Source organism: Ovis canadensis, chromosome 18 (genome assembly GCF_042477335.2).
Source record: "Ovis canadensis isolate MfBH-ARS-UI-01 breed Bighorn chromosome 18, ARS-UI_OviCan_v2, whole genome shotgun sequence".
NCBI lineage: Eukaryota > Metazoa > Chordata > Mammalia > Artiodactyla > Bovidae > Ovis > Ovis canadensis.
In genome coordinates, this window is record NC_091262.1 from 82,051,641 (window position 1) to 82,076,064 (window position 24,424).

A 24,424-nucleotide genomic window follows, 5' to 3' on the forward strand; every position below is an offset into this window, starting at 1 on the left:
CACTTTCACTTTTCACTTTCCTGCATTGGACAAGGAAATGGCAGCCCACTCCACTGTTCTTGCCTGGAGAATCCCAGGGACGGGGGAGCCTGGCGGGCTGCCGTCTATGGGGTCGCACAGAGTCGGACACGACTGGAGCAACTTAGCACCAGCAGCAAACGCCACCAAACCAAACCAAAGAGGAGATAGGGAGCCTACCTGAAAAAGAATTCAGAATAATGATAGTAACAATGATCTAAAATCTTGAAAACAAAATGGAGGTGCAGATAAGTAGACTAGCAGCAAGGGCTGAGGAGATGCGAGAGATGTTTCACCAGGACTTGGAAGAAGAGAAGTCAGTGATGGCAATGCGGTAACCAAGACCAAGAGCACCCTGCAGGGAACCGACAGAGCAACTGAGGCAGGAGAGAGGGAGAGTGAGCTGGAAGACAGAATGGTGGAAGTAAATGAGGCAGAGAGGAAAAAAGATACATGAGGACAACCTCACAGACCTCTGGGACAACATTAAACGCCCCAACATTGGAATCATAGGAGTCCCAGAAGAAGAAGACAAAAAGAAAGGGCATGAGAAAATACTTGAGGAGATAATAGTTGAAAACTTCCCTAAAGTGGGGAAGGAAATAGCCACCCAAGTCCAAGAAACCCAGAGAGTCCCAACTAGGATAAACCTGAGGATAAACCATCGCCAGATGGTCAACACTGAAATCAGATTGATTATATTCTTTGCAGCCAAAGATGGAGAAGCTCTATACAGTCAACAAAAACAAGACCAGGAGCTGACTGTGGCTCAGATCATGAACTCCTTATTCCCAAATTCAGACTCAAATTGAAGAAAGTAGGGAAAACTGCTAGACCATTCAGGTATGACCTAAATCAAATCCCTTATGATTATACAGTGGAAGTGAGAAATAGATTTAAGGGCCTAGATCTGATAGATAGAGTGCCTGATGAACTATGGAATGAGGTTCGTGACATTGTACAGGGGACAGGGATCAAGACCATCCCCATGGAAAAGAAATGCAAGAAAGCAAAATGGCTGTCTGAGGAGGTATTACAAATAGCTGTGAAAAGAAGCAAAAAGCAAAGGAGGAAAGGAAAGATATACCCATCTGAATTCAGAGTTCCAAAGAATAGAAAGGAGAGATAAGAAAGCCTTCGTCGGCAATCAGTGCAAAGAAATAGAGGAAAACAGCAGAAGGGGGAAGACTAGAGATCTCTTCAAGAAAATTAGAGATACCAGGGGAACATTTCATACAAAGATGGGCTCAATAAAGGACAGAAATGGTATGGACCTAACAAAAGCAGAAGACATTAAGAAGCAGTGGCAAGAATACACAGAAGAACTGTACAAAAAAGATCTTCATAACCCAGATAATCACGATGGTGTGATCACTCACCTAGAGCCAGACATCCTGGAAGGTGAAGTCAAGTGGGCCTTAGGAAGCATCACTATGAACAAAGCTAGCGGAGGTGATGGAATTCCAGTTGAGCTATTTCAAATCCTGAAAGATGATGCTGTGAAAGTGCTGCACTCAATATGCCAGCAAATTTGGAAAACTCAGCAGTGGCCACAGGACTGGAAAAGGTCAGTTTTCATTCCAATCCCAAAGAAAGGCAATGCCAAAGAATGCTCAGACTACTGCACAATTGCACTCATCTCACATGCTAGTAAAGTAATGCTCAAAATTCTCCAAGCCAGGCTTCAGCAATACGTGAACCATGAACTTCCAGATGTTCAAGCTGGTTTTAGAAAAGGCAGGGGAACCAGAGATCAAATTGCCAACATCCGCTGGATCATGGAAAAAGCAAGAGAGTTCCAGAAAACATCCATTTCTGCTTTATTGACTATGCCAAAGCCTTTGACTGTGTGGCTCACAATAAACTGTGGAAAATTCTGAAAGAGATGGGAATACCAGACCACCTGACTTGCCTCTTGAGAAACCTATATGCAGGTCAGGAAGCAACAGTTAGAACTGGACATGGAACAACAGCCTGGTTCGGAATAGGAAAAGGAGTGTGTCAAGGCTGTATATTGTCACCCTACTTATTTAACTTCTATGCAGAGTACATCATGAGAAACGCTGGATTGGAAGAAGCACAAGCTGGAATCAAGATTGCCGGGAGAAATATCAATAACCTCAGATATGCAGATGACACCACCCTTATGGCAGAAAGTGAAGAGGAACTAAAAAGCCTCTTGATGAAAGTGAAAGAGGAGAGTGAAAAAGTTGGCTTAAAGCTCAGCATTCAGAAAACGAAGATCATGGCATCCGGTCCCATCACTTCATGGGAAATAGATGGGGAAACAGTGGAAACAGTGTCAGACTTTATTTTTTTGGGCTCCAAAATCACTGCAGATGGTGACTGCAGCCATGAAATTAAAAGACGCTTACTCCTGGGAAGAAAAGTTATGACCAACCTAGATAGCATATTGAAAAGCAGAGACATTACTTTGCCGACTAAGGTCCGTCTAGTCAAGGCTATGGTTTTTCCAGTAGTCTTGTATGGATGTGAGAGTTGGACTGTGAAGAAGGCTGAGCGGCGAAGAATTGATGCTTTTGAACTGTGGTGTTGAAGAAGACTCTTGAGAGTCCCTTGGACTGCAAGGAGACCCAACCAGTCCATTCTGAAGGAGATCAACCCTGGGTGTTCTTTGGAGGGAATGATGCTAAAGCTGAAACTCCAATACTTTGGCCACCTCATGCGAAGAGTTGCCTCACTGGAAAAGACCCTGATGCTGGGAGGGATTGGGGGCAGGAGGAGAAGGGGATGACAGAGGATGGCTGAATGGTATCACCAACTCGATGGGCGTGAGTCTGAGTGAACTCCAGGGGTTCGTGATGGACAGGGAGGCCTGGTGTGCTGTGATTCATGGGGTCGCAGAATCAGACATGACTGAGCAATTGAACTGAACTGAGGCAAAACACCCCAAGACACGTATTAAACAAATTAACGAAGATCAAGCACAAAGAGGGAATATTAAAAGCAGCAAGGAAAAAGCAACAGATGACACACAAGCGGATCCATACGTATCCGTAAGGACAACAGCTGATCTTTCGATAGAAACTCTTCAGGCCAGAAGGGAATGGCAGGATATACTTAGAGTGATGAAAGAGGAAAACCTACAGCCCAGATGACTGTGCCCAGCAAGGATCTCATTCAGATACGAAGGAGAAATCAAAAGCTTTACAGAGAAGCAAAAGCTGAGAGAATTCAGCACCACCAAACCAGCTCTTCAACAAATGCTAAAGGATCTTCTCTAGACAGGAAACACAGGAAACGTTTATAAACTTGAACCCCAAATGACAAGGTAAATGGCAGTGGATCATACTTAACACTAATTACCTTAAATGTAAATAGGTTGAATGCCCGAACTAAAAGACAAAGACTGGCTGAATGGATACAAGATTCCTACGTATGCTGTCTACGAGAGACCCATGTCAAACCAAGGACACATACAGACTGAAAGTGAAGGGCTGGAGAAAAGATATTTCATACAAGTGGAGATCAAAAGAAAGCAGGAATAGCAATACTCATGTCAGATAAAGTAGACTTGAAATAAAGGCCATGAAAAGAGACAGGACACTACATGATGATCGAGCGATCCATCCAAGAAGACGTGACAGGCACACCTACATAGGCACCCGGATGGCGGCGCCGCAATGAGCGAGGCAGATGCCAACAAGCATGAGGGGGCCCAACAGTGACTCAACAGTAGTGGGAGGCCTAATGCCCCCACACCGTGGACAGATCCGCCAAACAGAGAATTGGCAAGGAACGCGAACTCTTAATGATGCAGTGTACCAGTTAGACCTAATTGATGTCTACAGGAGATTTCACCACCAAACAGTGGAGTTCACCTTCTTCCTCAAGTGCACATGGAACATTGTCCAGGATAGATCACATCCTGGGCCATAAATCTAGCCTTGATAAACTCAAAAAAATTGAAATCATTCCAAGCATCTTTTCTGATCACAATGTGGTAAGATTAGATGTCAACTACAGGAAAAAAAACTATTAAAAATCTGAACGTACGGAGGCTAAATAACATGCTTCTGAATAACCAACAAATCGCAGAAGAAATAAAAAATCAAAATATGCATAGAAATGAATGAAAATGGAAACACAGCAACCCCAAACCTATGGGATTCAGTGACAGCCGTGCTAAGGGGAAGGTTCATAGCAATACAAGCTTACCTCAAAAAACAAGAAAAAAAATCAAATAACCTAACTTAACAGCTAAAGCAACTAGAAAAAGAGGAAGAACCCCAGGGTTAGTAGAAGGAAAGAAAGCATAAAAATTAGGGCAGAAATAAGTGAAAAAGAAACAAAGGAGACTGTAGCAAAAATCAACAAAAGTAAAAGCTGGTTCTTTGAGAAGATAAATAGACAAACCATCAGCCAGACTCATCAAGAAGGAAAGGGAGAAGAATGAAATCAGCAAAATTAGAAATGAAAATGGAAAAATCACAACGGACAACACGGAAACACAAAGGATCATAAGAGACTACTATCAGCAACTATATGCCAATGAAATGGACAACCTGGAAGAAATGGACCAATTCTTAGAAAAGTATAGCCTTCCAAAACTGAACCAGGAAGAAGCAGAAAATCTTAACAGACCCATCACAAGCACGGAAACGGAAACTGTACTGAAAAATCTTCCGACAGACAGAAGCCCAGGACTAGACGGCTTCACAGCTGAATTCTACCAAAAATTTAGAGAAGAGCTAACACTTATCCTAACTATCCTAACACCTATCAAAACTCTTTCAGACAGTTGCAGAGCAAGGTAAACTGCCAAGCTCATTTTCTGAGGCCACCATCACCCTAATACCAAAATCAGACAGAGGCCATGAAAAAAGAAAAGTATACGGGCCAGTATCACTGATGAACATAGATGCATAAATCATCGACAAAATTCTAGCAAGCAGAACCCAACAACACATGAAAAAGATTATACACCAGGACCAAGTGGGCTTCACAACAGGGATGCAAGGGTTCTCCAGTATCCGCAAATCAATCAGTGTGATACACCACATTAACAAATTGAAAGATAAAAACCATATGATTATCTCAATAGATGCAGAGAAAGCCTTTGACAAAATTCAACATCCGTTTATGATAACTCTCCGGAAAGCAGGCATAGAAGGAACATACTTCAACATAATAAAAGCCATGTATGATAAACCCACAGCAAACATTATCCTCAGTGGTGAAAACATCTGCCCTAAAGTCAGGAACAAGACAAGGGTGCCCACTCTCACTGCTACTGTTAACATGGTTTTGGAAGTTTTAGCCACAGCAATCAGAGAAGAAAAAGAAAAGGAAGCCAGATTGGACAAGAAGTAAAACTCCCACTGTTTGCAGATGACATGATCCTCTACATAGAGAAGCCTAAAGACACCACCAGGAAATCACTAGAGCTAATGAATATAGTAAAGTTGCTGGATATAAAACTAACACACAGAAATCCCTTGCATTCCTATGCACTAACAGTGAGAAAACAGAGAAATTAAGGAAACAGTTCCATTCACCATTGCGAGGAAAAGAATAAAATACTTAGGAATAAATCTACCTAAAGAAACAAGAGACCTATGTATAGAAAGCTATAAAACACTGATGAAAGAAATCAGAGGACGCAAATAGATGGGGAAATATGCCGCTTATTCACAAAACAGAAACAGACTCACAGATTCAGAAAATGAACATGGTCAAGGGGAAGGGAGGGAGAGCAGTAAATTGGGGGGTGGGGGTGGGAATAATGTATTGCCCTCCTAGATATAAACAGATGAGCAGCAGGGAAGTAGACAGCACAGGGGACTCAGCTCAGTAGAGTGCTTCAGTAACCTCTGTAAGGGAAGAGAGCCTGAAGAGGAATGTGGATATCCTGTATATCCATATATTCAGGTGTATGTGTGTGTGTGTGTGCCTGAGTCACTGTGCCATACCCCTAAAGCTGTGTGTGTACCCGAATCACTGTGCCATACCCCTAAAGCTAACGTGACATTATGAACCAACTGTACTTCAATAAATGAATATTCTATATATGTGCACATGTATGTAAAATGAGCTCAAGTTACCTATTGAAAACAAAGAACCGAGTAGCTTAACAAGTAACTTCTCTCAAACCTTTTCGTGTAGAGTCGATCAAGATGGCAAATGCTATACGGGCGTCCTGTGTGGCTTGGGGTGCAATCCGACCACAGGCGCCCCCGTCCTACCGGAACACGACATGGAGCTTGCGTTTGACGTGCAGTTCAGCGTGGAGGATATTGTGGAGGTAAGGCTGCGGGTATCATGGCGTGGGAGCTCCTTCTCCTGTTTTGCTTGTACAGCCATTCAACACGCCGTGTCTGACGTGGTGCTGTTAACACAGGCTTATACGGTCTCTCTGTGATGAGAACCTTTTCACAGACCTGTATTGAGCTCCATGAGGATCAGAAAGGTGGCTGAGTGGTAAAGAACCCGCCTGCCGGTGCAGGAGACATAAGTGTCGTGGGCCCCATCCCAGGGTCGGGAAGGTTCCCTGGAGGAGGGCATGGCAACCCACTCCAGTATTCTTGCCTGGAGAATCCCATGGGCAGAGGAGCCTGGTGGGCCACAGTTCATGGGGTCGCAAAGAGTTAGACATGACTGAGCAAGTGAGCACATGTGCCCGTACACACACCAAGTAGGGTTTGGGGGATAATTGCATTGAAGCAGGTGAGGGAAAAGGAATTTTGGAAAACAGTGCTTAACTGGTAACAGTAAGGCTATAGATGAAAAGAAAAGGCGCATAAACACTGTTCTCCTTGGTAAAGTTATTCTCAAGGAGTGCAAGCTCTGAAATGGCTCAGCATGTTGCTGGAGTTGAACGGGTGAGTGAGGGATGTGGGCGCCAGTTTCTTACTGTGGGACAGGGCCTGGGGCAGGCAGGAGAGGAAGGGCGGGCACACGCTGTGAAGCAGGGTGGCCGAGAGGCAGGGCTCGGGGTCTTCGTGTCTGACTGCATGCAGGCGAGTCACATGTTCATGGAAAGTGAAAGTCGCTCAGCCGTGTCCAGCTCTTTGCAACCCCATGGACTATACAGTCCATGGAATTCTCCAGGCCAGAGTACTGGAGTGGGTAGCCTTTCCCTTCTCCAGGGGACCTTCCCAACCCAGAGATTGCAGGCGGATTCTTTACCAGCTGAGCCACAGTACGTGATCTCAAACACGTGCCTGGATTCCCCAGCGCTCTGAGAGCCAGAAACAAAGGCAGCCAGTAGTCAGCCACGAACAAACCCAGGGCCCTGATGGTAGTTTCTGGTAGGATTTTCCGATAAGAAGATCTGGGGCTCCCTGGAGAAATGGGCAGAGGAAGTACGTGAGTCCGGGGCTCCTCATAGTGCCGGGGAGTGAAGATGGCCTCAGGAAACAAGGGCACACCTGTGCCAGGGCCGGAGCAGTTAGAGCCACAGGATAAATGGTGTTGTGTTGGATGATAACCCAAGAGTGAACGGGGATATAAACCGGTGATTGAATAAACAAATGAGGAGAAGAGAGCAATCTTCTGTCCTGGGGAATTCCCAGCAGCACTCTAGAGGTGAAGCTGGAACTTCCCCTTCCCCCTCCCCCTGCTTTAGGAGCAGACTAGACTTAGTGAACGGCTTTCACTAAGCCTGGCAGACACTGCCTGGGCTCAGTGGCCAAGGCCAGCATCACCAGTGACCCGTCGTGGTGATGGCACACACATCCTGATGTGATGGAGTGAGAAGGGCCCTCGTGTCTGTGGGCTTCTCCCCCAAATTCACCACCCAACCTAGTCATGCGAGAAACATCACGTAAGCCCAAACTAGGGGGCGTCTCCCAAGATACCTGACTCCTCAGAACTGTCAAGGTCTCAAAAGACAGGAAAAGCCTGAGGATCTGCCCAGGAGCAAGAGGAGGCTGGGGAGATGTGACTGCAGGTGCCATGGATTGGGTCCAGGAATGGGAAGAGGACGCCAGTGGAAAAGCTGGTCAGAGCCTGGTGTCTGGTTACGAGTGTGGTGCCCAGGTCGATCCTTGGCTGTGACTGCTGGGCCGTGGGGGCGTGGTGCGGGAATGGTGAGGGGCGCAGCGCATTCAGGGTTTTCTGTAGGGTGGCCCCAGTAGCAGTTCTGTGTCTTTAACTTTATCCGGGACAGTTTTGCTGGATTGTGTTGTGACAGCTGTCAATATCAGCATTCATCTTTAAAAAAAGCTTACCAAAGTTGGTGAATTTTTGTGTAGCCGTTTTAATACTGAAGATGGAAAAGAAAGCAACGTTTTTGGTGCGTTACGCTTTATTTAGAGAAAGGTAAATGCCACTGAAATGCAGACACAGCTTGTGCAGCACGTGGAGGAGGTGCTGTGGCCGAGCGAGCGTGGCAAAAGTGGTCTGCGAAGTTCAGTGCTGGAGATTTGTCTCTGGGTGATGCTCCGTGGTCAGGTAGATCCGTTGAAGTTGACAGTGACCAAACTGAGACCTTAATGGAGAAAAATCAACGTAATACAATGCAGGAGAGAGCCGACATACTCAAAATATCCAAATCGAGCTTTGAAAGTCACTTGCACCAGCTTGGTTATGTTAATGACTACGATATTTGGGTTCCATGTAGCTGAAGAAGACCTTCTTGATTGCATTCCTGCATGTGATTCTTTACTTAGATATAACAAAACCATTCTGTCTTTAAAACACATTGTGGTGGGCTCTGAAAAGTGAATCCTGTGCATTAATGTGGAACAGAAAGGATTATGGGGCAAGTGAAATGAACTGTCGCCAACCACACCAAAGGCCGGTCTTCATCCAAAGAAGGCGACGTTGTGTTTATGGTGGGATTGGAAGGGCGTCCTCTCTCATGAGCTCCCTCTGGAAAACCAAACGATTAATTCCAGCAAGTACTGGTTCCAGTTAGACCAGTGGAAGGCGACACTTGACGAGAGCATCCGGAATTAGTCAACAGAAAACCTTTAATCTTCCATCAGGATAACACAGACAGTATGCTTCCTTGGTGGCCGGGCAAAAGCTCTTACAGCTTGGCTGGGAAGTTCCAGTTCATCCACCGTATTCGGCAGACATTGCACCGTTGGATGTCTGTTTACTTTGGTCTTTACAGAATTCTCTTAGTGGGAAAAATTTCAGTTCCCTCTACGACTGTAAAAGACGCCTGGAACAGTTCTTTTCTCAAAAAGATAAGTTTTTGGAAAGATGGAGTTATGCAGTTGCCTGAAAAATCACAGAAGGTAGTAGAACAAAACAGTGAATACATTGAACAAAGTCCTTGGTGAAAATGAAAAAGGTGTCTTTTATTTTTACTCAGAAAACAAAGGGACTTACTGGTGGCGCAGTGGGTAAGAATCACTCTGCCAGGGCAGGGGACTCGGGTTCAGTCCCTGACCTGGGAAGATCCCGCCCGCCTCGGAGCCCCTGAGCCCGCGTGCCGCAGCTGCTGGGGCCTGTGTGCCACAGCGAGAGAAGCTCGGCGGGAAGTCTGGGCATCCCAACAAAGAGGCGCCCCGCGGCACGGCCAGAGAGAGCCCGCGGCAGCAGTGGAGGCCCAGCGCCGCCGTGAGTGAGTGGACCCGCAAACAGCCTAAGGAGCCCTCGGCAGCCCAGCACTTCAAGTTGTCTCTAGGTTGCCTGTAACACCCACCAGTGTCAGCGCCCTGGAAATAGTTGCCAGTGTGCAGCAAATTCAAGGGCTGCTTTTTGGAACTTCATGGAGGTTTTTTCTTTTTTTTTCCTGAATGTTTTTGATCCAAGATTTGTTGAATCCACAGATACAGAGGCTTCCTGTGTATAAGATACAAGTAGGCTTTGACCAGTGTAGCCCGGTGGCTAAACCATTGCATTCCAGAACAGAAGTTTAGAGAGTGTGCTTACACTGAAAAGTCTGAACCCTCCTTACTGGGGTTTTTTTTTTTCTCCTTTGTCGTTGTTTCTTAAATTATGATAGCTGGTGGCTCAGACAGCAAGAATCTTCCTGCAGTGCCGGAGACCCAGGTTCAGTCCCTGGGTCGGGAAAATCCCCTGAAGGAAACAGCAACCCACTCCAGTGTTCTTGCCTGGAAATCCCATGGACAGAGGAGCCTGGTCCAGGGCTTCGGTCCTTGGGGTTGTCAGGAGTCTGACACGACTGAGAGACTGCACTTTCACTTTGCTGGTGTCATTTTTGCTGTGATAATTTGTTCCAGAAACCATGCTGACGATAATTGTGAAGATATTAAATCGAATGTTTATGAATTATTTAAATGTGGGTTGAGATTCAGTCATAGTAGAACCAAGTGAGCATGTACATTGCCATCTGTTTACAGATTAATATTCTCAGAGCTGCTGTCAACAAGCTTGTGTGCGATGGGCCGAATGGATCGAAGTGTCTTGGGCCGGAGAGGATCGCCCAGTTACAGGATAACAGTCGCCAGAAACTTTTAGGGTGAGCTGTGTGGCCACGCGGGCTTCTTTCTTAGCCGTCTGGACTGTGAGTGTCTTGCATTGTCTGTGACACAATGCATTGTGCTGGGTTAAGGCTCTGAAGTGGGGACATGTCTCCGAGGTGCCGGGACAGAGGCCTCAGCTTCCTGGGAGCAGCGGGCTGTGTCCCCTGGGAGCCGGGCAGGAAGCAGGGTGGTGTGAAAACAGTATGATAAAGAGAGCCCTCCAAACGGCACCGGCAGGGCAGAGGGAGTCCATGGAGTCCACGGTGGGCACCTTGAGGGCAGAGAGATGAGGGGCCCCAGGCTCGAGGACCACCTCATAGGAGTTGGGCCCCTCTCATGAGTTTCCCAGCTGGCTCTAGCTTGCCGCTTGCTGGACTCCCCATTGACCGAGGCCAGCCAGAAGCCTTGTGACCGGGGCCCTCACTGGGGCAGCCTGTGAGGTCAGGCCAGCCTGGAGGGTGCCGAGGACACGGTGGGGAGGAGCCCACGGAGGCCCACAGCACGTGGGGCCCTGCGAGCTGCTCTCAGCCTCTCTCCCAGGCTGGCTGCACCCCCTGCCAGGCCTGGGATGGTGGCCTGGGCCGCTGGGAGCCAGCTGAGGACAGCGGGCTGCAGGGTGACAGGCACAGCGCTGCCTTTGCGACCGCAGCAGAGGCTGAGCTGTGCTTTACGTCGAAGGTCACACACACGCAGCACAGAGCCCTTCTCAGTGTGTGTGCCCCGGCGGATGCGCCACGTGGCCAGCACCCGAGCGACGCTGTGCTGTAAAACACTGGAGGTGCTCATAAAACTGGGAGACCCCCAGCAAGATCCACATGGGAGGAGCGGCGAGTCTCCATGGTGTCAGAGGCCCCTGTCCCGGTGCAGCTGTGCTCGCAGCAGCAAGGCCGGGCTCATCCGGAGGGACCCGGCTCTGCCCTGCGTGTCCTGAGGGCACCCCCCACCCCCAGGGCGGGCAGCCGTCCTGACTTGCTGGGCTCCGCATGGGGAGAGGGAGGTTGGCTGCAGGTCAGTGGTTGTTAGTAAGTGTGTGGAGTTGTGCTAAGCGCCACACAACTTATTACAATGTTTCTGTCATCCCCAAGCTTACTTACAAATAACCTTAGAACAGAGTTGTGGGGATAGTCACACAACACTGTAAATCTACTAAAATAATTAAATTGCATACTTAGAAATAATTAGTTTATGGTATATAATGACCTCAAAAAGCTGTTTTTAGAAGCACCAGTTCTGTTCATTTGTCAGCATCTCCTGTCCCCACCCAAACTCCAGGCAACCTCTGGCCTCTTATGGTCTCCATAGATTTGTCTTCTCTGAAAATTTTTTATAACTGACCGAATGATCTTAAAACTCTGGCTTCATTTGTTTAGCCGAGTGTGTTTGCGGTTCACCCGTGTTCAATGTGTGTGCTCTTTTTAACGACTGACGCTCCACCGTGTGTGTGTGCCATGCTGCGTCCGCCCATTCACCAGGCGTTGAGACGCTTGGGCTGTTTGCAGTGTTAGGCTGTTTTGAGTAATGCACCTCTGGAAAGGCACGCAGTCTTTGAATGGATATGTATCTTCTCTCTTGGGTAGATATCTAGGAGTGGAAGTGGTAGGTTGTATGGTAAATTTGTTAGTTTTTTAAGAGATGGACAAACTGGTTTTCAAGGTGACTCCCATATCACATTCCCGCCAGCAAGGTGTGACCGTTTCCTTTTCTCCACAGCCTTGCCTGCGCTCGGTTGTGAGTTTTTTATTGTAGTTAATCTAGCGGCCTTACAGTGTAGTTCAGTCTCTCAGTCGTGTCTAACTCTCTGCGACCCCAGGGACTGCAGCACACGAGGCTTCCCTGTCCATCACCAACTCCCAGAGCGTGCTCAAACTCACGTCCATCGAGTTGGTGATGCCATCCAACATTCTTATCCTCTGTTGTCCCCTTCTCCTACCTTCAATCTTGCCCAGCATCAGGGTCTTTTCCAGTGAGTCGGTTCTTTGCATCAGGTAGCCAAAGTACGGAGCTTCAGCTTCACCATCAGTCCTTCCAATGAACATTCAGGACTGATCTCCTTTAGGATAGACTGGTTGGATCTCCTTGCAGTCCAAGGGATTCTTAGGAGTCTCCTCCAACGCCACAATTCAAAAACATCAATTCTTTGGCACTCAGCTTTCTTTATGGTCCAACTCACATCCATTCATGACCACTGGAAGACCATAGCCTTGACAAGATGGACCTTTGTCGGCAGCGTCTCTGCTTTTTAATATGCTAAGTTGGTCATAGCTTTTCTTCCAAGGAGCAAGCATCTTTTAATTTCATGGCTGCAGTCCCCATCTGCAGTGATTTTGGAGCCAAGAAAATAAAGTCTGTCACAGTTTCCATTGTTTCCCATCTATTTGCCATGAAGTGATGGGACCCGATGCCATGCTCTTCGTTTTTTGAATGTTGAGTTTTGAGCCAGCTTTTTCAGTCGTCTTTTTCACCTTCGTCAGGAGGCTCTTTAGTTCCTCTTTGCTTTCTGCCATAAGGATGGTTATCATCTGCACAGCTGAGGTTACTGATATTTCAGATCTTTCACCTGTTTTTTGATTGGGTTGATTGTCGTCTTATTACTGAGTTGTTGACATTCTGAATGCTTGCGAAAGTCTCTTATGAGTCTGAGATTTGCAGATACTTGCCCTGTCGTGTAGTTTGCCTTTTCATTTTCACTTCTGTTTTCATGTTCTGAAGAGCGCACAGACTGGATGTTGGTGCTGTCGCTTCGTCTCTGGTGTGGCGCGTGCCTTTGGTGTTCTGTCCAACGTCACACGAGTTTTCTCCTCTGTTCCCCTCTCTCATACTTGTGCTCAGTTGCTCAGTGGTGTCCGACTCTTTGTGACCTCGTGGACGGGCTCCTCTGTCCGTGGGAGTTTCCAGGCAAGGAAACGGGAGTGGGTTGTCATCTCCTTCTCCAGGGCATCTTCCTGACCCAGGGATTGCGCCTGAGCCCCGTGTGTCTCCTGCGTCAGCAGGCGAGTCTTTACCACTGCACCTCCTCCTTGCGTTTAGGTCTCTGATCCATTTTGAGATGATATGGTGGATGACATGTAAGTGTCTTTGAAGTTTGTTTCTTCACATATGAACATCCACTTGTTATATGTTCTAACATAATTTGCTGGAGAGCTTTCTTTTCCCTCCTTGAATTACAGTGGCACCTGTCAAAAATAACTTGGCCACGAGTGTGAAGGCTTATTTGTGAACTTCCTCCTGTTCTGTTGGCTGGTGTGTGTTTTAATAGTGATTCTTGAAACTGAGCAGTGTTAGTCCTTGTGTTCCGTTCTTCTTTTCCAGCGTTGCTTCTGCTTTTCTCGGTCCTCTTCCTTTCCACCTGCAGGTCAGGTTCAGCTTGCCAACGTCTGCAGTGACCTAGTAGGAGTCGCGATGGGGATTGTGTTGAATCTGCAGATCAGTTTGAGGAGAATTGCTGTCTGAGCAGCATTGGCTTGTTGGGCCCCCCAGGATGGAGCGTCTGTTAGATATCCTTCAGTTTCCCTTAACACTTTCTGTGGTTTTCAGTGTGCAGTGCTTGCACTTTTGTTAAATTATTTCTAAATATTTTTGTCTTGTTGATGCTATTGTGAGTTTAAATAATTTTCTTTGTTTTTGCCTTGTTAATTGCTACAAGTGAACGATTGATTTTTATATCCTGGTCTTTTATCCCGTGACCTTAGTAAATGGTCAGTGCTGGCAGTTCTTGTAGATTCTTTAGGATCTCCTACACATGGGATTCCGTCTGTGAGTAAAGACAGTTTTACTTCCTCCTTTCCAGTCTGTATGCTCGTAATTTTTCCCCCGTTTTATTCTGCTGGTTAGAACCCTCAATATGTTGTTAAACAGAGGTGATGAGAGTGCTTGTCCCTGCCTCGGTCCCAGTTTCAGCGAGAAGCCTTGCCGCTCGCTGAGTGTGGTAACTGTAGGCGGTCTGTAGCCGCTCTCCATCAGGTTCAAGGAGTTCCTTTCTGTCCCTTGTGTGCTGGCAGCTTTTATTGGGGAAGGATGTGACATTTTACCCACGTCTTTTTTGTGTCTGTGAGAAAGTTGTGTTTTTTAAAATTTATATAGTGTATTATATTAATTGCTTTTTGGATGTTATAACTAGCTTTGCATTCTTTGGATGAATTCTACTTAGTGTGTAATTCTTTTGATAAACTCGTTTGCTATTTTTGTTGTTAGGGTTTTCCCTCTGTGTTTATGAGGCTCACTCACTGGTCTGAAGTTTCCTGTGATTTCTTTGTCAGATTTGGTATCAGAGTGGCACTGGCTTCACAGAACGAGTTTAGGAAGTGTTTCCTGCCGCTGTTTTCAGAAAGAGTTTGTATAGGATTGATATTATCTCTTTAAATGAAATCATCTGAACTTGGACGTCTCTTTGTGCGAAGATTTGAAATTACTACTTCAATTTCTTGTGTTTTAGGTCGATTCAGATTTTCTATTTCAAGTCAGTTTTGATAATTCGTGTCTTTCTAAGAATTTTGCTCAGTTCGTGTAAATGAACTAGTTGGCATATAGTTGTTCAGAATCTTCTCCAGGAGCCCTTTTCTCTCTACAGTCGGCAGTCACGTCCCCCTTTCTTGCTTTGGATTTTTGTGTATTGCCTCTCTTTTTTCTTGGTTAGCTTAGCCAAAGTGTATCAATTCTATTGACCTCTTCAAAGAACTAGCGTTTGGTTTTGTTGATTTTCCCCCCTAGTGTTCATCTTTTCTGTTTTGCTGATGTTTACTCTCATCGTAATTATTCCCTTACTTCTGGTTGCTTTGGGCCTAACTTGCTCCTTTTCCAATTTCGCAACTTAGGAGCTTTGATCATTACTTTGAGGACTCCTTTTCTGTTGCAGACATTTAAACCTGTAAGGTCCCCTCCGTTACTGTTCTTGCTGCATCCCATACTGTTTGATCAGTGGTGTTCTGATTGGAACTCTTTTAAAAGTGGTCTCTAGTTTCCCTTGTGACTTCTTCTTTGATGCATTATTTAGGAGCATATTGTTTAATTGTCAAATATTTTTTTTGAGATTTTCCAAATATTTTGTGTTGTTAATATATAATGTATTTCCGTTGTAGGCATTATACTGAAATGAATGACTTCAGTCTTTCATAATTTTCTTTTAAAATGTATTGAGACTTGCTTTATGGCCTGGCACACAGACTTTCCTGGAATGTGTTCCTTGCTCACGAGAGAAGAATATATGTGTTGTTGGGTGGGGTGCTCTATAGATGCTGGGTGGGTCTGTGGTGGATGGTGGTCCGGGATTCACCATGCTTGCTGATTTTCTGTCTAGGCCTATGAAAACCGAAACTAGGATATTAAAATTTCTAATTATCGAAATAGAAGTATTTCTCTTCTCAGCTCTTGTCAGTTTCCCTTTTATGTCTTTTGGGGCTCTATTAGACATGTTTACATCTATAATTGTTGTATCTTCCTGAGGTATTAGCCCTTTGATCATTATGAAATCTCTACTCTGATAATATTTCTTGTTTAAAAGTCTGTTTTGTCTGATATAGCTGTCCTGCTGGGTTTGGTTACTGTTTGGTTGCTGTTTCCATGACATATCTTTTCCTGTCCTTTTAACTGAAAGGGCCCGTCTGCTGCTTTGCAAACCTTCTCTGTGCCCCACTCCTGCTCTCTCCTCCTTCCGGCTCCCGTTGTATGGTGTTTGTGTACAACGGATGTTGTCCCGCTGGTCTCGGAGGCTCTGAGCACTTTTTCCTCCTCCTCCTCCTGCCTGTCGTTCAGTTAGGTAACGTCCATTGCTCTGTCCTTAAGTTCACTGACTCTGTTCGTCCATCTCACACCTACAGATTCCTATAAGGACGTCTTCATTTTAGTTATTGTAACTTTCAATTCTAAAGTTTCTCTTTGGTTCTTGTGTATAGTTTTAAACTTTTAGTGAGATTACCTTTGAGTTATTATCATCATATTTTCCTCTGTTTCTTTAAACATGGTTTGCTTTAATTCTTTGTATCTGCTTGCAGTGACCTCTTTGAAGTCTTACCTGCTAAACCCATATCCGAGCCCACTCAGTCAGCGTCTGTTGCCTGCTCTTCTTTTTATTCCTGAGTATGGGTCACACATCCCTGTTTCTCATATATTTTGCTAAAGATTGAGTATTTTAGGTAATGCAGTATATTAAGTAGGGTTTTGATTCTTCCCTGCAGAATTTTTCAGAATGGGTTTCCCTACCATGTTGTAAGGCCACTAATACCTGTTTGCTTTTTTAAAAATTCTTTTATTTGTCAGCCTGGCTTGTTAGGGGTTGTCCTTGTGTCTGCATTGCTTAGTGCTCACCCATTGATAAATCAGAAGTTGTGCTTGGACCCCTGAATCATTAAGGTTTCCGCCCTGTGCTGGTGGGTCTGTGTGTGAGTTGGCAGTACCTCTAGAATTCAGGCAGTGTTAAGCTCTTTTATGGCTTGTATTTTTTGCCAGGGCCCTGTGGCAGGCTGGGGGCCTTCATAGGGCTCTCTGCACCTGTGTGTGTAGCTTCTCCATCACCCTGGGGTCATCTGGGAGCCCCACTGGCCTCTGCCACTCTTGGCCGCAAGGTCTCCCTCGGGCATTTCCGGGGAGTCTGCTGGTCTGCACTGGCCCCAAGCAGGACCAAGGCCAAAGGCTCGCAGAGCTGGGGGCTTTCTCTCTTCGTTTCCTTCTGCGCTCGTATGACTGTGCTGCCAGGCGTGAGGCTTCACCCTCTGCTGCAGACTGAGTGAGCTCAGTCTGGCCATGAGCACCATGAGCATCTGTGCTCACAGCCCGTTCCCCTGGGGCTCTGGAGTGCCAGGCCGAGCTGCTGGGGCACAGCCAGCTCCCCTGAAGCTGTGGAGTGCCAGGTCGAGCTGCTAGGATGGGTGTGAGTGTGGCAGGGAGCAGCCCCAGGCTTGAACTCCGCAGACTGCTCTTGCTGCCTAGAGTTCAGCAGTTTTTCTTGAATGAATGCTTCTGAACTTGTTTGCTTTTGGTTAACATCCAGAGCTTTCAGATGTGTTCCTTGGACAATCGTGTCTAGTTTTATAGTTGTTGGGGAGGAAGGAGGTGCAAGAAGATTTGCAAACTTCTTTATTCTCTTATTGCTAGAATTCTCTCTCTCAGCCTTTTGACATTTCTAGCTTGTCACAGCTGCTTGAGAGTAAATGGTGTAACAGTTCCTGCTATGTTTCCCAGAACTTGCCTCAGTGACGCCGAGATGCTCGGTAATGGAGCTGCCTCCACTGGTTACCAGGGGAACACAGAGCGCAGCGGCCACCTTAGAGGCCGCGCCTCTCCATTCTTTTCCTGCTTTTGAATGTATGGAAGTGAAACTCAGTCACTCAGTTGTGACAGTTTGTGATCCCATGGACTATATAGTCCATGAAATTCTCCAGGCCAGAATACTGGTGTGAGTAGCCTTTCCCTTCTCCAGGGGATCTTCCCAACCCAGGGAGCGAACCCAGGTCTCCCGCATTGTGAGCAGATTCTTTACCAGCTGAGCCACAAGGGAAGCCCAAGAATACCGGAGTGGGTAGCCTAGCCCTTCGCCAGTGGATCTTCCTGACCCAGGAATTGAACCTGGGTCTCCTGCATTGCAGGCAGATTCTTTACCAACTGAATTATCAGGGAAGCTCTTTTGAATGTATAGTGGATTAAAATATTCTCTGATCACAATTACATAAATTTTGACCTTTAAAAAACTTAGTGGAGTTATAATTCTGAGCAAAAGTACATAGAGTTTAAATCTCTTTAAATATCATACTAGTGTTTTCACTTACTAACATATAATTAAGATGACTTAAACTCTCTTTTTTAAAATTTTAGTTTGTTCTGTCAATTGAAACCAAGAGAGAAGGTTGTTCCTAAGTGGCATGAGAAGCCGTACGAGTGGAATCAGGTAAGCGAGAAACCTGAGGGGATGTGGGCCGCCTGCCCCCAGGACGGACAGGGAGGGCCCTCTGGAGGGGCTCCGGGTGGAGGATGTGGGAGAGCAGAGGGGGACGGACGGCAGAGCGGGCGGCGCCGTCAGCCGGTGCGGCGCTGTCAGCCGGTGCGGCGTGTGGCGCGGCCTTGGGCAGCCTGCTGCTTCCGGATGGTGCGCTGCTCGGTTGCTCCGTCGTGTACGACTCTCTGCTACCCCATGAGCTGTAGCCCTCCAGGCTCCTCTGGCCATGGAATTTTCCAAAAAAAAATACTGGGGTAGGTTGCCATTTCTCTTCCAGGGGTCTTCCTGACCCAGGGATTGAACGCGAGTCTCCTGCATTGGCAGGTGGATTCTTTACCCCTGAGCCCCCGGAAGCCCTCTGGATAGTATACTGTATGTGAAAAGTTAGATGCCAGGCTAATCATCCTTTACTTCCAGATACAACAGGTGCGGATGGCTGGGCGAGCACTCAGGGCACAGGCGTGGGTGTCTGGGCGGGCGCTCAGGGCACAGGCTCAGGGCACAGGCGTGGGCGTCTGGACGGGCGCTCCAGGCACAGGCGTGGGCGTCTGGGCCGGCGCTCAGGGCACAGGCTCAGGGCACAGGCGTGGATGTCTGGGCGGGGGCTCAGGGCACAGGCTCAGGGCACAGGCGTGGACGTCTGGGCGGGCGCTCAGGGCATAGGCGTGGGCGTCTGGACGGGCGCTCAGGGCACAGGTGTGGGCGTCTGGGCCGGCGCTCAGGGCACAGGCTCAGGGCACAGGCGTGGATGTCTGGGCGGGGGCTCAGGGCACAGGCTCAGGGCACAGGCGTGGATGTCTGAGCGGGGGCTCAGGGCACAGGCTCAGGGCACAGGCGTGGACGTCTGGGCAGGTGCTCAGGGCACAGGCTCAGGGCACAGGCGTGGACGTCTGGGCGGGCGCTCAGGGCATAGGCGTGGGCGTCTGGGCGGGCGCTCAGGGCACAGGTGTGGGCGTTTGGGCTGGCGCTCCGGGCACAGGTGTGGGCGTCTGGGCAGGTGCTCAGGGCACAGGCGTGGATGTCTGGGCGGGCGCTCAGGGCACAGGCGTGGACGTCTGGACGGGCGCTCCGGGCACAGGCTCAGGGCATAGGCGTGGGCGTCTGGGCGGGCGCTCAGGGCATAGGCGTGGGCGTCTGGGCGGGCGCTCAGGGCACAGGTGTGGGCGTTTGGGCTGGCGCTCCGGGCACAGGCGTGGGCGTCTGGGCAGGCGCTCAGGGCACAGGCGTGGATGTCTGGGCGGACGCTCAGGGCACAGGCGTGGATGTCTGGGCGGACGCTCAGGGCACAGGCGTGGACGTCTGGACGGGCGCTCCGGGCACAGGCTCAGGGCACAGGCGTGGGCGTCTGGGCGGGCACTCAGGGCACAGGTGTGGATGTCTGGGCGGGCGCTCAGGGCACAGGCTCAGGGCACAGGTGTGGGCGTCTGGACAGGCGCTCCGGGCACAGGCGTGGGCGTCTGGGCGGGCGCTCAGGGCACAGGCTCAGGGCACAGGCGTGGACGTCTGGGCGGGCGCTCCGGGCACAGGCGTGGACGTCTGGGCGGGCGCTCCGGGCACAGGCGTGAGCATCTGGGCGGGCGCTCCGGGCACAGGCGTGGGCGTCTGGGTGGGCGCTCGGCACAGGCGTGGGCGTCTGGACGGGCGCTCGGCACAGGCGGGGGCATCTGGCCGAGCACTTAGTGCACGCTTGTTTTCGTTTTCTTTGGTTGTCATGACGATGCGCCATCCACTGGGTGGCAAAAGCAGCAGCAGCTTGCTTCGTGGCAGTGGGAGGGGCTGGATGTGGGTGCTGCGGGCGCCAGCACTGTGGCGCTCTGCCAAGGGCTCTCCTCCTGCTTGGAGACATCCACCTTCTCACGGTGCCCTTGCGTGACAGAGAGTGGGTGGCACGCTCTCTGGGTCTCTTCCTGTAAGGGCACTAATCCATTGTGAGAGCCTCCTCCTCACCTCCGTCTAACCCGACTACTGCCCAAAGGCCCGCCTCCTAATACTGTCACACTGGGGGTCTGGATGACACGGATCAGCCCACAGCGCTTGTGAAGTGTGGCAGGGCCCACGCTGGGCACCGTGACATTTCCTGCCCATGAGATTTAGAGAAGACAGTAGAATGTGCTTGCAGGAAAGGAGCCCAGGGAGGAATCTTAAGCTCTAATCCCAGAGCCAGGAGAAAAGAAGAGACATCAAAGGCAAAGGCAAAGGAGAAAGGGGAAGATATACCCAACGGACTGCAGGGTTCCAGAGAATAGCAGGGAGACCTAAGAAGGCCTTCTTAAGCGAACAGTGCAAAGAAATAGAGGAAAACATAGAGTGGGCAGGACTAGAGATCTCGTCAGGAAAATCAGAGATATGAAGGGAACACTTCATGCAAAGATGGGCACATAAATGGACAGAAGTGGTACGGACCTAACAGAAGCAGAAGACGTTAAGAAGAGGTGGCAGGAAGACACAGAAGAACTGTACAAAAAAGATCTCAGTGACCCAGATAACCAGGATGGTGTGATCACTCACCTAGAGCCAGACATCCTGGAATGTGGGCCTTAGGAAGCATCACTATGAACAAAGCTAGTGGAAGTGATGGAATTCCAGCTGAATTATTTCAAATCCTGAAAGATGATGCTGTGAAAGTGCTGCACTCAACATGCCAGCAAATTAGGAAAACTCAGCAGTGGCCACAGGACTGGAAAAGGTCAATTTTCATTCCAATCCCAAAGAAAGGCAATGCCAGAGAATGCTCCAACTGCCGCACAGTTGCACTCATCTCACATGCTAGCAAAGTAATGCTCAAAATTCTCCAAACCAGGCTTCAACAGTATGAGAACCGAGAACTTCCAGATTCACAAGCTAGATTTAGAAAAGGCAGAGGAACCAGAGATTAAATTGCCAACATCTGTTGGATCGTAGAAAAAGCAAGGGAATTCCAGAAAACATCTGCTGCTTCATTGACTACACTAAAGCCTTTGACTATGTGAAGGTGAAGGTGAAGTCGCTCAGTCGTGTCCGACTCTTTGCGACCCGTGGACTGTAGCCTACCAGGCTCCTCCATCCATGGGATTCTCTAGGCCAGAATACTGGAGTGGGTTGCCATTTCCTTCTCCAGGGGATCTTCCCGACCCAGGAATCGAACCCAGGTCTCCCACATTGTAGGTGGATTCTTTACTAGCTGAGCCACAAGGGAAGCCCTTTGACTGTGTGGATCACAACAAACTATGGAAAATTCTTAAAGAGATGGGAATACCATACCACTTTATCTGTCTCCTGAGAAACCTGTGTGCAGGTCAAGAAGCAACAGTTAGAAGTGGACATGAACAACGGACTTGTTCCAGATTGGGTAGGGAGTACGTCAAGGCTGTATACTGTCACCTTGCTTATTTAACTTATATGCAGAGTCCATCATGTGAAATGCTAGGCTGGGTAAAGCACAAGCTGGAATCAAGATTGCCGAGAGAAATAACAACTTCAGAAATGCAAGTGACACTACCCTTATGGCAGAAAGCAAAGAAGAACTAAAGATCCTTTTGATGAAAGTGAAAGAGGAGGGTGAAAAGTCTGATTTAAAACTCAACATTCAGAAAACTAAGATCGCGGTATCTGGTCCCAACACTTCATGGCCAATATGGAGGAAAAATGAAAACAGGGAGAGACTTTATTTTCCTGGGCTCCCAGATCACTGCAGATGGTGACTGTACCCGTGAAATGAAAAGACACGTGCTCCTTGGAAGAAAGGCTATGACCAACCTAGACAGCTTATTAAAAAGCAGAGATGACACTTTGACAGCAAAGGTCCATCTAGTCAAAGCTATGGTTTTTCCAGAAGTCATGTATGGATGTGAGACTTAAGTCTGAGTGCTGAAGAACTGCTGCTTTTGAATTGTGCTGGAGAAGGTAGTTGGACTGCAAGGAGGTCAAACCAGTCCATCCTGAAGGAAGTCAACCCTGAATGTTTATTGGAAGTACTGATGCTGAACCTCTCTCTGAGACTTTGGCCACCTGATTTGAAGAACTGACTCATTGGAAAAGACCCTGACGCTGGGAAAGATGGAGGGCAGGGGGAGAAGGAGACGGCAGAGGAGGAGATGGTTGGATGGCGTCGCTGACTTAACGGGTGTGACTTTGAGCCAACTCCGGGAGATGGTGGAGGACAGAGGAGCCTGCATGCTGCAGTCCATGGGGTCGCAAAGAGTCGGACACGACTTAGCGGTTGAACAGCAGCAGTCCTAGAGCCAAGGCTGTCTTTATAAATAAGCCAGCTGGGGCACAGTGTCCTTACCCCTGTGGCAGGGGAAGCGAGACCCTGACCCCGGAGATGGTGTTTTCTGCTCCGCATCTGACAGTCACTTCTGCTGCAGCGCCCCTGCTGCCCACGTGCTCCATGACGGGGTCCCCTGTTAATGCGCTGGGCACCAATCACTGGAGCTGCTCCGCCACACGCACGAGGTCTGCCCTTGGGGAGGGACACGGAGCGTGTGCTGGCCGCCTCTCCCGCAGCCTCCATGGGGGGTGTGAAGCTAATAGCAAGACTTAGGAAGCCGAGTTCCATTCTGGGGTTAATGGGTTTCAGAAAACTTACACAGGCTCTAATGCCTCTGTGAAGTTACTGTTCATATTTACGTAAAAGAATGCATGGGAGATTTCTGAGTAAAGGTTACTGTATTGTTAAGACGAATTGACAGATGGCATAGCAGATGTCTGGTATTTGGTGCTGTGAGAGTAGAGAAGCATTCTGTAAATATTCTTGGGACATAGGAGGAGTGCTTCCTGCCCTCTCTGTACACACACACACACAAGAAGTCTGTGTGTGTGTGTAACTTTGTTTTACTTTATGTCTAGAAAAGCGCTGTGTTGGAGCCTGACTGGCCCTTTTGCCCTGACAGGTCGATCCGAAGCTGGTGATGGAGCAGGCGGACCGGGAGAGCAGCAGGGGCAAGAACACCTTCCTGTACCAGCTCCACAGACTGATCGTGCTCAGCTCCTAGAGGGCCGGCGCCCGCCCCTGCGAGCCACGCGCTGCGCTGCGGGCCGCTCCGGCCGGGCGCTCGCCTCCTCAGTGGGGGCTGGAGGGAGGTATTTCTGTTCCCAGAACTGGGAAAAGGCTGGTCTTCTCTAGAAACAGAAAATCACTGTATTAAACATTTTGGGAAAAATTGTTCTGAAGGAAGACTTCATCTGGAAAAAGGTTCTCTTTTGCTCTGTTATTAAAGTGAATATCCATAGGTAGTGTTCGGTGTGAGGTTCTGGGTCCAGCGTGCGTTCTGCCTTGTTGCCATGGTTTAAATGCCTGGGCCCAGGGAGACCAGTGCTCCCAGCTGATCACAAGAGGAAAGCTGGGTGTTCTTTTCCAAAACCATGTGATCTTTACTAAGTTTTTTCCTCGAGGGGAAATATCTACTTTTGGTAAAAATACTTCCGTTTTGTGTATATCAGGTTTTTCCTTAAGTTGCAATTCTTAGTTCACGTTTTGGAAATGAGAGAGATCACCCGGTCACTAGTGTATCTAATAAAAGTATTAGACCGAGTTTGTTTCTGGCAGTTTTTAGTCAGAGGAGATTAAAATATATTTTGTTCTTAAAAAAAATAATCCAGATTTCTAAAGCTGATAAAGGAGTGTTCAGTCGCTCAGTCGTGTCTGACTCTTCGCGACCCTGTGGACTGCAGCGCTCCAGGCCTCCCTGTCCATCACCAACTCCCGGAGCTCAGCTTTGTTCACAGTCCATGTCTCACATCCATACATGACTACTGGAAAAACCACAGCTTTGACTAGAGGTACCTTTGTTGACAATGTCTCTACTCTTTAATATGCTGTCTAGGTTGGTCATAGCTTTCCTTCCAAGGAGCAAGTGTCTTTTAATTTCATGGCTACAGTCACCATCTGCAGTGATTTTAGAGCCCCAGAAATAAAGTCTGTCCCTGTTTCCATTGTTTCCCCATCTGTTTGCCATAACTTTTACAAGACAGGGTTTCAGCAGCAAAGCAGAGCCACTGTAAGCGCAGCAGCCAGCGGGATCTGAGTGAGTTCTCGCACGGGTGTGACCCGCTGGAGGGAAGATCTGGACCGGCCAGGGGCCGGGTAGGAGAGACAGTC

General features: G+C 48.3%; 1 protein-coding gene across 1 annotated transcript in view; it reads left to right on the forward strand.

Moving 5' to 3' along the window:
- TDRD9 (tudor domain containing 9) overlaps positions 1-23,858 on the forward strand; it is a 91,058-nt gene extending 67,200 nt beyond the window's left edge. Inside the window, exons 32-35 of the mRNA XM_069558908.1 lie at positions 6,145-6,283; positions 10,299-10,417; positions 18,225-18,297; positions 23,217-23,858. Coding sequence (XP_069415009.1) covers positions 6,145-6,283; positions 10,299-10,417; positions 18,225-18,297; positions 23,217-23,318 — 433 coding nt within the window. The 3' untranslated portion in view covers positions 23,319-23,858. The remainder of the gene's footprint in view (positions 1-6,144; positions 6,284-10,298; positions 10,418-18,224; positions 18,298-23,216) is intronic.
- Positions 23,859-24,424: the final 566 nt, after the last annotated feature.